Source organism: Lygodium microphyllum, chromosome 9 (assembly GCF_053477565.2).
Source record: "Lygodium microphyllum isolate KBCC chromosome 9, Lygodium_microphyllum_v1.1.10, whole genome shotgun sequence".
Lineage (NCBI taxonomy): Eukaryota > Viridiplantae > Streptophyta > Polypodiopsida > Schizaeales > Lygodiaceae > Lygodium > Lygodium microphyllum.
In genome coordinates, this window is record NC_141143.1 from 19,178,593 (window position 1) to 19,193,769 (window position 15,177).

At 43.0% G+C, this 15,177-nt stretch overlaps 1 protein-coding gene across 3 annotated transcripts in view; it reads left to right on the plus strand.

Moving 5' to 3' along the window:
* The window catches only part of LOC148030835 (ankyrin repeat family protein / regulator of chromosome condensation (RCC1) family protein), a 79,331-nt gene extending 64,574 nt beyond the window's left edge, over positions 1-14,757 (plus strand). For 2 of the 3 annotated variants that reach the window (XM_087684364.1, XM_087684363.1), the window contains exons 8-11: positions 10,431-10,928; positions 11,061-11,810; positions 13,013-13,711; positions 14,026-14,757. In XM_087684364.1, coding sequence (XP_087540490.1) covers positions 10,431-10,928; positions 11,061-11,810; positions 13,013-13,711; positions 14,026-14,283 — 2,205 coding nt within the window. In that variant the 3' untranslated portion in view covers positions 14,284-14,757. The remainder of the gene's footprint in view (positions 1-10,430; positions 10,929-11,060; positions 11,811-13,012; positions 13,712-14,025) is intronic. The other variant, XM_087684365.1, reaches the window with a different exon arrangement.
* Positions 14,758-15,177: the final 420 nt, after the last annotated feature.

Consider the following 15,177-nt stretch of genomic DNA (forward strand, 5'->3'; position numbering starts at 1 on the left):
TATTTAGCCTGCAAGAGAGAGGGAGGAGATGATGTTGGTTTGATTTGCAGCCATTGGAGGACCTTCTGAGGCAGCCAGGCAGGAGAAGACCAATCAACAGGAGGTGACAGCATTTACAGGCTGTTGACACGAGGCAGCAGTAGTAAATGATTGATTTTCTTCAGTTCTTTGCATCTACAAGCTGTTGAGACAAGACAACAACAATAAATGATAGATTTTCTTCAGTTCTTCCCGAAGAAAGTCTGAATTTTCTCTCTCCTCAGCATTCTCTCTCATCTCTCAACCTTTCTATAGTCTGTTCCAAAGATTGCAGCATTGAGATTACCAGAGGCTGAGAAATTTCAGATTTCTCTGCTGTAAACTCTAATCTGCACTAGAAACTAGGGTTTAGCAGCAGCCTCGGGAAGTGTATCGGAAATTGGAAGCTCCAAGACTTGGATTCAACAAGGCTGAAGTTGTTTTTAGCTTATTCAAGTGAAGGGACCAATAAATAATTGAATTTGGGGTATTTTCTATCTCTATCAAAGCTAGTAAAGGCCAATTGATTGCCCGAATCAAGGGGCAAATCAGATTGAAGACTTGCTGGTCATTTTGGATAGCAAGGGGAGTTGGAATACCGAAAGGGATTGGGAGAATCGCATTTTACATCAACTTCTTCTTCAATTAAGTTAAATAAATACCGAAAGGGGCGCTAGTTTTGGGGCCAATAGGGTGTCCAATGTCCAAGATTATGTTAGCAGTCATGTTTGTCATGCCTTGTCATCTCCTGCCTGTGAGCCTCAGTTTGAGTCAGACGAGGACATTAGGAGCTCTGACATGTTTGTCATGTGTTATGATGGGGGAGGCTAGTCACTCTCGACTGGTTGTCTTAGGATGTGTATTTCTTTTTGGCCTCTTTTAGTGGGCAGCCACTGGCTGCCCGGCCACTTTTTTGGTCATTGATGTGGGGTGCCCATTTTAGGGCATTTTTAGGGTTTATCCTTTTGCCTATTTATAGGCAGCCCCCCTCCCCACTTGATCACTTGTCTTCTTGCAGATTCCGACACTCCTTCTCCCCCCGTTGTGGTGCTGCCATCATCATCGGCCTGATTTGGTGCCCTCACTGACGTTGTGGGCTGCGTGCAGGGATTGATAAGTCTCCTTCCGCCTTCCCGTTTGTATTCAGCGTTCATTTCAGTCAGTGCAGATTTCTCTTCCTTATTTTCTGCTCTCTCTCTCTCTCTCTCTCCCTCCGTGTTCGTATTCCCTCTTCCGCAGCGCACTTTCACATGGTATTAGAGCCGAAGGAGAGTACGCGGAGCTGAGATTTACGCGGGAGAACACCCACAACTTTGCGTTTGTTGCTGGCGTCATCCCCAACAGCCAAGACGGCCCTTCCAGGAGGTCCCAAATCTTTGCGTTTGCTGCTGGTGCCTTCTCCAGTGGCTGCCACGTCATCAACAACCTCTTCCTGCTTGCGTTTTCAGCCAGGCGGCCTCCCCAACAGCTGGGCGACATCTTCCTTATTGGCGTTTTGCTCATCAGGCGGTGTCTACGGCTACTGGCCGCTGATCTTCAGCTGATGACTCCTTTGCAGCCTGCACTTTTGGTGTTTGGCCACTGCCACTTCGGAGTTTGCTCCATCCTCAGCTGCGTTTTCCCCTTCTGGTGATAGGCGACCTCATTTACTGGTGTTTGGTAGTCCGCTCGGTGGTTGGTGACCCTTCTGGTGGTCATTATTCGGCACCGGCAACCTTTCCTTGTTGTGTTTTGGTGTTTGCGAATATCGAAGATGTCTTCTCATCAGTTTACGGGCTTTGATGACTCAGATGACGAGCTTTTGTCTCGACACTCATCCGAACGGAGGCGTGATTTCTATCACGAGGACCGTGGTCCGGAGTCTATTCCTCTTTCCTGTCCCCCTTCTATTCATGTATCTCGGCGAGCCCCTTCCAGTGGGCCGAAGATGTAGCCTTTGGTACCCCCTGTACAGGTACCTGTACTTCCTCAGCTGCCCAAAGAGGACCGGTTGGATGGCTCCAACTTTTCTCTATAGTCCTGCAAGGTGGAGTGTATCTTGGACTCCTTCGATCTTTGGGAGCTTGTTTCTGTTCCTATTCCCTGGCCTAAGGTGGATCCCGCAGATGAAACATCTATGGATCGTGCAGCCTTATAGGATCGGCTCAATTCTAGAGCCAGATCTTTCCTCTTTCTGAGTTTGCAGGATTCTGTCCTTGTTCATGTTCACAGGTTGAAGACTGCAGCAGATGGGTGGAGAAAGCTCGCGTCTCTCTATCAACAGAAGACGTTTGCCCATCGGATATCTCTCGAAAAGAAGTTGCGGATGCTCGCTATTGATGATAGTCCTTCCATGAAGGACCACATCAACAGATTACAGGATATGAGGGATGAGCTTGCATCCCTCGGTCGGACGATATCTTCTGAAGACATGGCTATGATTCTCTTGACTCAACTGCCATCGCCTCGGTTTGATGTCTTCTACACTAGTCTTCTTACTTCGAGGACCCGTGCCAAGCTTCTATGGGAGGAGCTATCCCCGCTTGTCTTGGAGTATGACGAGCGACTTAGAGAGGTCAGTGCTAGTGGATCCCCGACTCCACTAGAGCCTTTGTTGCAGGTTTAGGAGGACAGAAGAAGAAGAAGAAGAAGAAGAAGTCAAAGGCTAAGACGAAGGACAGTTCTTCAGGCTCTGACTCAGATTCAGAGAGACCGAAGTGCCCACACTGTGGGAAAGGGACACATCCCGAGGAGAAATGGTGGAAGAAGTACCCTCACCTTCGTCCGGGAGCGAAGGGTGGATCTACATCGGAGCCTTCATCTACCTCTACACCAGCTGTTACCCATGAGTCAGTGTTCCTTCATATCCATGCTTTGGAGGAGGATCCTTCTTCCATGGCTACAGTGTCTTCTGCGCAGCCTTGGTTAGTGGACAGTGGTGCTTCGAGTCATATGACTCCCCGAGGTGATTTGTTACAGGATCTCCGTCCATCAGAGGGTTCAATCACTGTTGGTGACATTTTATTGGTGCCTATTAGTGGTGTTGGCACGTTGCCTTTGTTTACCGACCGACCTTCGAGCTCCTTTTCACAGGCCCTACATGTTCCAGATTAGGGCCTTCCCCTCCTCTTAGTTTATGGCCTTACGAGGCTTGGCACACGAGTGATCTTCACCGAGCATGCCGTTGTTATTGAGGATTCTTTTATAGGAGCCATCTTATCTACAGGTTGGCAGGAGAGCGGGCTTTACAGGCTCCATTCCCCTTCTTTGATGTAGGGTCCTCCGTGGCAGTCTATTGCTACATCCGTTCCCGCTTGTGCACCTTCTCTTCCACAGGTTCCTTCCCATCCCCCACCTTCTCCTCCGGTGGTTCCCTTGTACCCCCCATCCCTTTTAGCGGGGGACGATCTCGGTGATGCGGCTGTGGCTTCCCTGGCCCCTAGTGTTTTAGAGGGAGATTCCCAGGATCGTGAGGAGCTCCTTCAGCGGCAGTCTACATTGACGGACTTCATCGACATTGGCATTCCTCTTGCCACCCCAGGATCTATTTCTTCTTCGGCCTTCAGCCACATCCAGGATCTGAGAGGGGGTGTTAGCAGTCATGTTTGTCATGCCTTGTCATCTCCTGCCTGTGAGCCTCAGTCCGAGTCAGAGAGGACATTAGGAGCTCTGACATGTTTGTCATGTGTTATGATGGGGGAGGCTAGTCACTCTCGATTGGCTGTCTTAGGATGTGTATTTCTTTTTGGCCTCTTTTAGTGGGCAGCCACTGGCTGCCCGGCCACTTTTTTGGTCACTGATGTGGGGCGCCCATTTTAGGGCATTTTTAGGGTTTGTCCTTTTGCCTATTTATAGGCAGCCCCCCTCCCCACTTGATCACTTGTCTTCTTGCAGATTCCGACACTCCTTCCCCCGTGGTGGTGCTGCCATCATCATCAGCCTGATCTGGTGCCCTCACTGACGCTGTGGGCTGCGTGCAAGGACTGATCAGTCTCCTTCCGCCTTCCTGTTTGTATTCAGCATTCATTTCAGTCAGTGCAGATTTCTCTTCCTTAGTTTCTGCTTTCTCTCTCTCTCTCTCTCCCTCCGTGTTCGTATTCCCTCTTCCGCAGCACACTCTCACAGATTATATGGTAAAGTGTACTTTTTAGTTTTGTGAATTTGTAATTGCTGTAAATAGTGCTTAATCAGGTTATTTACCACCCTATCTGAGGAGGAAGGCTGGTTACAAAAACAACAAAAACGGCTTGATGATGCAGTCACCTAGCCAGAAGGAGATGTAGAAACACCAAAACAGAGGTTGAACATTGCTTCTAGCAGGAGAAAGCTGTTGCAGATGAGACTGGATTAGAAACACAGGCAGTAGAGGGGCTAATGTAGACTGTACGGATGTTGACGTCAGCAAACTCAGCATTAAATGTAGGAAAATAGGTTGCCTTGATTGAACAACAGTCACGTGATTAGCAATGATCAAAACAATCCTAAAATCAGCAAAGAAAACATAGCAGGAGCACAGATCCTAAAATTTGATACCATGTTAGAAGTGGATGCAGCAATGGAAGCATAAACATGTGCTAAAATAAACTGTTAAACATAGAAAGGGCTGCTGTAAATGCAACAAAAACAGTCTTGTGATGGCTATTACAAACTCTCCAGGAGACTAAAATGGATGCTTCTTTAGCTCAACACACTAGAAGGGTTGCTAGACATGCATCACATGATGTAAGGGGAGCCCATTTGGTTGATTTTATGGAAGTGGATGATGAGGAGCTTACTTCCATGGATGAAGCTCAACAAGATGTACATTTGATGGAGGCCATGCAGGATGAGTTAGACTCTATTGCAACTAGCTCTACTTGGGATCTTGTGGACTTGCCACTTGGCAAGAAAGCCATTGGCACAAAATGGATTTTTAAACTCAAACGCAACGCTGATGGTACCATTGACAAGTACAAAGCACGGTTGGTAGCAAAAGGCTATGCATAGAAGAAGGGCATAGATTGCGGAGAGACTTTTGCTGCTACATCCCCTATGAGTACGGTGAGATGTGTAATTGCTATGGTTGCAAATTATGGTTGGAAGGTACATCAGTTGGACATGAAGACAACATTCTTGAATGGGCATTTGCATGAGGATGTTTATGTGTCACAATCTCTAGGGTCTGTGGCGAAAGGGAAAGAGCACATGGTATGCAAGCTAAACAAAGCTCTTTATGGTCTTAAATAGGCTCCTCTTGGATGGTACTCTAAAATTGATGCATATTTGGCTAGCAAAGGGTTCAAAAAGAGTCCAATTGCTCCCACTCTATACATTAAGAATGAAGGGGGGGACTTGCTGATTATCATTCTTTATGTAGATAACATGCTGTTCATTGGACCTTCAGAAGCAAAAATTGCAGATTTCAAGGCTGAATTAAAATATTCTGAATTAAAATATGCATTTGCTATGTAAGATATGGGCTTAATCTACACTATTATTTGGGGATTGAGTTCACCCAAAATCAGCATGGTATCATCATGTCATAGTCACAATATGTGGATAAGTTGTTACATAGGTTTAAAATGTAAGATTGCAAACCTACGTGTATTCCTATGGAGGCATGCTTAAAGCTGTCTATGCATGATGTTGAAGAGATGTTTGATGTTGCAATTTATAGCCATGCTGTTGGCTGATGTTGCTGTTTATAGCCAGGCTATTGGCTGTCTTATTTATCTTTGCAACACATGCCCTGATATTCGTATGCGGTATCTTAGGTGAGCATGTGTATGCATAGCCCACGGACTATACATTGGCAAGCTGTTAAGCAGATCTGGACAGCGAGAACAGTGAAGTCAAAGATCTGCAGATTGCAATTCTGCAGATGAATCATTGAGTTTTGGTCATAGAAAATGCTTTTCTAAAAGGGATGTTGTTTTGGACATATTGGACAGTAAGAACAGTGAATTCAGGGATCTGCAGACTGCAATTCTGCACATGAATCGTTGAGTTATGGTTACAAAAAATGCTTTCCTAAAAGGGATGTTGATTTGGTCATGCTATACTGTCCTTATGCAGCTGGGATTTACTAAGAAAAGATGAAAACCAACTGTTCAGAGGTTATGTATTTCGGAACATTTCATTTTTGTAACTTTCCATCTTTTAATTGATAAAGAAATACCAAGAGGGGTGCCGGTCTTCGGGGCCAATCTGGTGTTGAGCGAGGGAGTGAGGTTTCTGTTTGTGTGTGAGAGAAAAGACTAGGTGTTTATTGAAGGAACTACCACTTTATGTGAGTCATAGACCGGCTTCATTGAGAGTCTCTCCCATGGTGGTCATTAGTGCTCCTACCGTTTTTGTCTCTAACTGTCAAAGTATATGAACTATGAGAAGCATCAAAATTCTGTGTGTTAACCTCTTCATTCAAGAGTGCACCCTCTATATCCTGCAATTTCAACCCATTAGTAGGCATATTGGCACACATAGCAGTACGGACTATGTTCCATGACTCGCACAATGTAACCAGCAAGAACAAGGGAGAAAGATTGTCTTTAATTCAATCCCCTATGAAGACAAGTGGTTGAAAATAAAACGAAACTCATTAAGTGGGCAGACATGGAAGTCCCCTCTTTCATAGGAAGGTCCATGAGTTGCATTAGCCAATACATTTGAGAGATAGGGCTATGCTTATCATAGACATTATGAATCTTATCCCATAACTGCTATGTGGTCTAGCCTTACAAAACAACATTATAGTAGGCATGCTTAGAGAGTGACAAAATGATTGTAGATTTAAACAACTCATCTAGTTCATCTGAATCCTTTACATCAAAGCATTTAGGCTTTGCATCCTTATGTCTCAATAGCTTAATATACAATTTCTAAACATTACGATTTTTTACTAAACACTTGCATTGAGCCCATGCATAGGATGAATGTTAAACATGCTTTGCAAAGGCATACAAACTATATGTGTATTACCTTCTAGATATTATGAAGAACACATTGACTCACGTGACATAACTTATTTTTTTAAAAATTTGTCCAATTCTGTTCTTTTCATTTATAAATTAGTAGTACAGGGTACGAATAGTGAGGTGAAGACTGGAAACAAATACCAGAAGGATGTTGATAGTGTGGGGCAGCTTTGGCTGAGATGTCCTTTATGAATGGCGTGCAAACAACTAAGTTCTAGTACTTGAAACTTGCAAAAACGAGATTAGATTGAGTGGGAGGGCAAGCTGTCTATTTATAGGAAGTTTGGGATCTCCCAAATGAGGGTTTACATGTGGGGTATAGAAATTCTCTCGAACCACTCCCGTTTACAAGAAATGGTTAAAGTTCATTAATTAACTTGAGTTTTGGGCTGTTTAATGAAAGCTAATGAGAATTTAGCTCAACAAAAATGACATGCTGTAGATGATGATATTAGCACAATGGGGCAAAACACAACTTGTGGGAGTTGCTAGGTTGAAGGGCAATAGTTGGAGATAACCATGACAACATGTTGAATTGAGATGATAGTAACTGGGGAAAAATGTAGCCTAAAGAAGTCACCAAGATGAAGGCGACAATTGTGGATGGCCAATGCAAGAGTTGGAGTTGATGATGACAACAAGCTTGAGTGAAACACAGACTGTAGGCGCCCGATGGATGGAGGGTGCCATTTGGGGGACACCATGGCAATAGCCGGAGGAGTGGAGCTGATATAGACAATGGATGGAATTGGGGTAGACTAGGATGAACTACAAAACAAGGAATGCAAGTGACCTCATTCTCTATGTATAGATGAGGAACCAACTAAAAATAGGGGAGTTTGCTTATGGGACATTGAAACACGCTGATTGCACTTTTGTTTTGGAGCTGTTTGATGAGCTAATGAAGGTTTAATGTGTCATGCACCTTTTTTAAGCTTAGCACAATGTACCGGTGGCTACTTTTATAAAGCTTATGAAGTGTGATTTACAACCCTATCTAGGTCACTTTGTGGTAGTCTTTCTTGATGATATCCTAACCTATAATGAAAATAAGGAAGAACATTTGAAGCATTTGCAAAGTGTTTTCCAATGGATAAGATCCTATTTCCTTTGTCAAATAATCAACGTGTAAAATCCTTGTAGAAGAGCATTTGCAAAGCGTATTCGTGTTCCAATTGTTAAGAGCCCATTTCCTTTTGCATATTATCTTGACAGATGGAATCAAGTTGGATCTAGAAAAGGTTAGGGGCAGTTATGGAGTGGCCGCCTCCAAGGAACCTATAAGAGCTGCAAATCTCCGTAGGTTTGTCATGGTTTTATTGTAGATTCATTCAAGTTTATGCCAAGATTGTTGTGCCTATAACTGATTAGCTTAAGGCTTAAAGAGAAACAGAAAGATATTAGATGAGCAATAGAAACGAAAGAAAGCTTTGGAAAGCTTCAGGTATGTATTGCTAGAGCTCCAATTTTAAATGTAGTCAGTCCCAACAAACCCTTTGTGGTTGAAACTTATGCAATGGATTTTGCAATAGGTGTAGTCTTGTTACAAGAGGGTTGACCGATAGCTTTTAAGAGTAAGAAACTTGACCATACACAAAAATTATTTGGTTTTGTGAGCTGAGCTGTACAAAATAGAACATGCTTTTAAGAAATGGCGGCGCTATTTTGTGTGGTGTGAAATTAATGATTGTGTTTGATTAGGAAAGCATCAAGTCCCTTACTAATTCGTAAGAGAGAGATGTTAGGTTGAAATACGTATTCCAAAATATTGAAGGCATTGAAATAGGGGATCCAGATGAAATGGCCAGCACTAGGAGTGTGTGTACATCAAGGTATGTTCAAGAGCGATTTGATTGGAAGGACTTTGCCATAGATGATGACTATTTACTTTATAAAGGCAGAGAGTGTGTTTCAAAATATCGAGGACTTCAGTGCGGATATTGCATATCGTGATAGTTTTAGTGTGGGACACTCTAGAGTTAAGAAGACTTATAGTCTTATTAAGAGCCAACTTTATTGGGCTGGAATTTACAAGGATGTCCTAGATTATGTAATCCTTTGTAATGAGTGCTAGGTCATTAAAGTGAAAAGACTGAACTGAAACGGTTAATCAAATCATGGAAGATATGCTCCATGCATATGGGATTAAAATGCAAACAAACGTGTAAAGACTATCAGGAAAGTTTTCCCACCTTATAGTTAGACATTCCGAGTTAAAAGTTTTGTTTTTGAGGACAACGATGGTTCTTAAGGGGGGAGAAAGTGCCATGCATATGAAATTTATCAATTAACTAATGAGACATTTATAGGGAAACATCTCGAGCCATGACTATCAACACATTTAAGGGACACATGCAACCAATGGGTAAGGCCATTTAAAATATGGGGTTCAGGCAATTAATGCATGTGGATAGGGACTAGAGTGGTTGTGTGGTAGGCATGCACACACTGTTCATACACTCTCTTCTCCTCTCTCAGGTTTAACTGCAAAAACCCTAATTTACAGATCAGACCAACAAGCTTTTTAATCTCATCTATGACTCACTGAAAGAGTTCTTTTCGGCTGGTGCTCTGTAGGTACTTCTGGGCTGGAGTAGCTCCATCTGTCATTGCACATGCACATGTGCAAGCGCACACGCATGTGTGGAGAGAGAGAGAGAGAGAGAGAGAGAGAGAGAGAGAGAGAGAGAGAGAGGTCCCTCTCTAGGTCTCAGGATTAACATAGAATCTCCATCCTGAAATGGTTCAAGACTGCTCTGCTAATGTGTGCAGGGATGAGTCTCCTGTCTCTCACAATGATGGCTCTGATCTGACTGTGGTATGGACCTCTCAGTCATCGTTGGCCAGATAGATGGGGTTGTTGTGCTCTGCAAAGCGCAATGGCCTGGTCTAATGTGACTCCACGGTGTGATGCAGACACAGTCTGGATAGATGGGTTTGGATCTGCTGAGCTAGTGGTACCCGTGGAATCTGATTTGTGAAAGAAGTCTGTGACTTCCCTTTGCCTTGGTCCCTCTAGATAGGCCGGCTTCCTATCTCGTATCAATATTGTGTGATGCCTTTGGAGCTCTGGGAGGAAAAGCCCTAAGCATCTCTGGTCCTTGTACTCCATGACCCGCTGAAGAGGACCAAAGCCTTCACCGAGAGAGAGAGAGAGAGAGAGAGAGTATGTGTTGAGCAGATTCATGGCATCATTTAAAATCGTACTTAAAAACTATAAAGGATGATGATGGCACTTCAATTGCAGAAATAAAGGGTTTTAGAAAAAGGCAGTAGGTTTAAAATTAGTAAGCTGGATGGATATGTGTTATATGTGTCCTGCACCTTCCCTTCAGTTCAATTGTTGATGCATTTGTGTTTTGCATTGTCACACAACTGTTTACAATCTTTTCCAGGCCTACATGAGTGTTTGCAGTGTCATATGCATTCATATTATTGACATTTTTCATCAGGACTAGAGCTAACATCATGCCCTTTCAGCTCTTATCTATGGCTGGGCATCAGGCTGTTGCTGTTGCAGCTGGCAAATATCGCACTGCAATAGTTACAGAGGTTGGAAATGTTTACGCATGGGATGGAGAGAAGGCAAAAGTAGACGTGGCACCTTCCCCATTTCGGATTCATGGAATAAAACGAGCTACTCATATTGCTGTTGGTGAGAACCATTCTTTGGCGGTTGCAGCTGTTTACATACCAAAATATCCCCCAGAAGCTGCTCTTGAGCCTTGCCCTTTACAGGAGAATCTCATGAGAGATCCAGGGGACTTTGAAGGGGATGTTGACTCTGAGGATCTGAATCTTGAAGCTTCTACACCAATCAACTGCCTGGAGTCTGCCAGGCAACCATGTGAAACACCTAGCCTAAAAGATCTTTGTCAAAAAGTTATGGCACATTATGTGGTTGAGCCAAAGAATGCTCTTCAACTCCTAGAAGTCGCTGATTGTCTTGGTGCCATGTCGCTCAGGAAGCATTGTGAGGTATCTTCTGCGGTCTGCATCAATCTTCATGGTTTTTATTTCTGCATATTATGGTCTTGCAATATTAAGACATGCTTGAGTAGCTGAGCTTTTTGAAGTATATTAACAAATACAGGCTTTTTCATCTATCAGGATTTGGTGCTACATAATCTGGACTACCTGCTTACTATTTCTCCCATGGCTTTTGCCCATGTGACACCCACTTTGTTGGCAGAAGTGGAAAAATCTTTGGATGCATCTTCATCTCAGCCATGGAGTAGCCGGCATCTTCCAACACCAACAGCAGTGTTTCCAGTAGTTGTTGACAGTGAGGAGGATGAATTTGAAATGGCCCAAGGGCCCCGAATGCGGCCTTTTTCACTGTCAACACTCAACCATTCAACTTCTGACGCAAACAATGTATCGGAAAGTATGTTCTGTCATGAAACAGAGGTGGATAAAGAAATGGTGAAACAGTTAAGAGCGCTGAGGAAAAAGCTTCAGCAGATTGAAGCCCTTGAGCTGAAACAGGCTAAAGGTCATATTCTAGATCACCAGCAAGAAGCAAAGCTTCGATCAAAGCTGGCCATTGTAGATGCACTTCTTGCTATTGACCCTGGAGCAGCAACCAAAATAGGTGTTATGGTAGTAAGCACTGAGCTCAGTTCAGATTTGCCAACAGAAAATTTTCAAGGAAAAGAAAATGTAAGTCGTCGAAGTTCAAGTGTAAGAAAAAAGAGTAACAAGTCCAACTTCGAGCAACCTTCAGGTGAAGAGCATGGAAAGAAATCCAAGAATGGGCGCTGCAAGAGAGGCAACTTAAAAAAAGAGCAAATCACCACTGCAGCTCAGGACAAGCAAACTGGTGCTGAGCTACTTTTTCAACCTCCTACAGTGGAGCAGGTAATACTAGTAGATATGCCGACTTCTAATCTGCAGATGTCGTTCATAATGCATCCCTGACAAATGGGCAAAATGTTCAACATACCCAAGTTGATGGAGATGTCTCCATGTAATGATGAATTTTTCTAATTCTTGGTGCTGACAGGAAGGACTAAGTTATACTGAAATAAATTGAATCAAAATAGAAATGCTTAAATGGTTCTGAATTGTGTGCTAGAATGCACAAAATGTTTTTAAATAGAGAACCTATAATTGTATTGAGTTTCCCAAGGAACCGCCGGTGTGCTGACTGTCTTAACTGTTCTTAAGTGAATGTTAGTGGATCTAAGAAGCCTGGACCAATGGACAAAGGGCATCCTATGAGATGATCAGCACTGTTTGCTGTGGCAAGGGTTTTTGTTACGTGCTATGTCATTCTGATCAGTTTGCTGTGGCCATTAATGATTAAACCTTGCCAAACCAAAAGATTGGTAGCTTCTGGTTTATTGAGCAACATGATAGGTTGATGAGTTGTCAAAACTCTAATTGCCTATGTTCTCATCAGAGAGAATGTATCTTGCCATTATCCTATAAGCGTGAATATGTAGAGTTCAAATCAATTCTTGGGATCAAACATCTGTTTGAATGCTATAGTGCTTTCAACCTGTAAACTCCAGAAAGTATTTTAGACTTCAAACAGAAGATTCAAATGGAAGTTGGCGAATAGTGTTGCCATGTACCTAGACTTCGAAGGCATGAACCTGATTTCTTTCTCAGCTTTTCTGATCTTTGTTGTACTGGTACGCTTGACATTAAAGGGTAGCGGGCATCTATGTCTAAAGTCATCTAACATGTCTGTTCTGCCTTGTACTAGTTGGGACTGAGATCTCTGTTGTTTGGGATGATTACTTGAAGGCATATAGAATTGGACTTGAGTTGCTCAGGAATCATAACTTATATGCTATGAAGAGAGAATGCGTACATCTCATAAATCCTAACTTCAAGCTCTAGTATAAGTTGGCTCAAAACATTGTTACAGCAAATGCCAAAGAATGTAGGCAGGGACTGTTTGAGTGATGTATAACTCAAAAGCAATTTATTTGTGTAGACCCAACCGAGCTATTAAAACAGTTCTTTGATTTGAACTACCAGATGTAGAAAAGAACCTGCAGTGCATCAAATTTTTGGTGTTTCAATAATGAGGATTGTTTGTGGTACTGCAGGTTCAAATTTGCGATAAAGAGAATAACAGTACAACACTTGACCACCAGGTATGTGACAGGGTGCCTCGAAACGGTGGTATGTGTAATCAGATATCAGGATTTTCTCCAGTATCTAAGAAATCTGATCAGTCGATACAGACAGGCAGGCAGGCTGCTGCAATATATGACACTGTAGGAAGCTCTTTCCCTGTGCAAAATACTGAGCAAGTGCAGAAAAAGAGGAACAAGAAAGGTGGACTGTCAATGTTTCTCAGCGGTGCCCTTGATGATGCTCCAAAGTTACGTGCACAAGTTCCCACAGTACCGAAGGTTGAAGGTCCTGCTTGGGGTGGAGTTAAAAGAAACAAAGGGCTAGCTTCACTTCGTGAAATCCAAAGCCAACAAACAGCAGAAGGTAGCAGTTTTCTCACTGAAGAACTATTGGATGGGCAGAGCTGTGTCAAATCTGTAAAAGCCAAACAGATATCTTCCAAACCCTCTGAGAGTGAGATACTTGAGACAGACTTTGATAATTCTGATCTCGGTGCATGTCGTATTCCTCTCTGCCAATTCATCAGGAGCTCAGTTCCTATAGCTGTTGCACCTGTTAAGGCACCAAAGGTTTCCTCTGGGTTGCATCCTGATGGGAGCCCAACTGCTTGGGCTGGGACCTCTCCTCTTACTTCAGCATCTTCGTTCAAAGAGATTCAGATGGAACAGGTGGGTCGACTGATTGTCAGTTTTACTTGAGGTTGTATTTGTCGGAGTTCATTGTGGGGCTCAACTGCTCAATTCAGACTTCAATTCTCTTTGCTCTACTTTGAGAAATCATCCCTCGCTTGTCTTTCATTCCATATGGGAGGGGGGTAAATATACTGAAGGTTTTGCATTGAACAAGTAATTTGTTCATAATCCAGCCGCATGCATGCTCACTTGACTGGTTTGCAACAGTTGGTCCATATGTGCTTACCTTTGTCTTTGGACAAGGTGGTGTTAGATAGGTCAACATACCTAACAAAAACCTTTTCTTTCAGCAGGTAAAATACAAATCCCAACAGAAGCACAGCACCATTCAGGGTAGTCCAAAACTCAATGTTCTGGGTTCATCAAGCACCACAGGATCTTCTACTTCCATTGAGCGAGTGGCTGAGTCAGAGGTTACAAGCCGTTGGTTCAAACCAGACATTCGCAGCCCCTCTTCAATCCGATGCATTCAAATTGAAGAAACAGCAATCAAAGAGTTGCAACAGATGTACAAGAATGCCAAAGTTGTAAGGACTGCTGACAAATGATCGCTACTAATGCCATCTCAGGTGGGTTCGAAATATATGTAATTTTTTAATGAAAGAAGGTATCTGGTCTTTGTATCATGTTCCCAGAAAGCAACCAAGGTTGCTCTGACCAGAGAACCTGTTGGGTACGGTATAAGTGTCCCTGTGGTTAGGCTACGTCATATTGGTTGGTTGCCCATTTTTTGGGGGGATGAATAAAGTTTATGTTCTTAGTTGGCTCAATAAGCTCAACTTCTGCTGAAGCCATCATGTAATAGTGGCAGTGCTATTTCTTGTTGTCTCTGGCTTCTATTGTACATACTTACTTCAACTTGTGGGTCATTCTAGAAAATGTCCTGGATCGAAATCTAAATGATATATAATGTGTACCTTTACCTGTCAACCTTCTATTGACAAGTTTTATCTTTGGTATGATTCATCAAGAGCCTGGATGTAGTTGGACAGCATGGAACCGGGAGTAATTGATCTTTTGCTATTCAGCTGCTCTAGTGACAAGAAAGGAGAGAGTTGTGTGTACAAGGAGTGTAATTTATTTACCATGTGGTTTTTCTTTTTTGGTGGGGGGTTTTTGTTTGTCATTTTAACCGAAGACACTATTGTGAAAAGGTAGCTCTAGTTTTCTAGTCCAATTAAGGGGTATTTTAGCTGCCCTTTGAGCAAACTTCTTTCATGTCTTTGACAACGCCTACTGCACTCCTACATGGTCTCAATAAAGCATGATCAGTCAAGCTTTACCAACAGGTGATATTTTTTTTGGGAAGGGTTAAACTGAGTAGTTGTTGACACTTGTGATCTGCAGTTGCATGTTGGTTGACACATGCTTATGGGTTCACAGTTTCTTCAACCTGTGTTATATTTAAGCTTGGTTGCCTTCTTAGTTCTTAGCCCTTACTC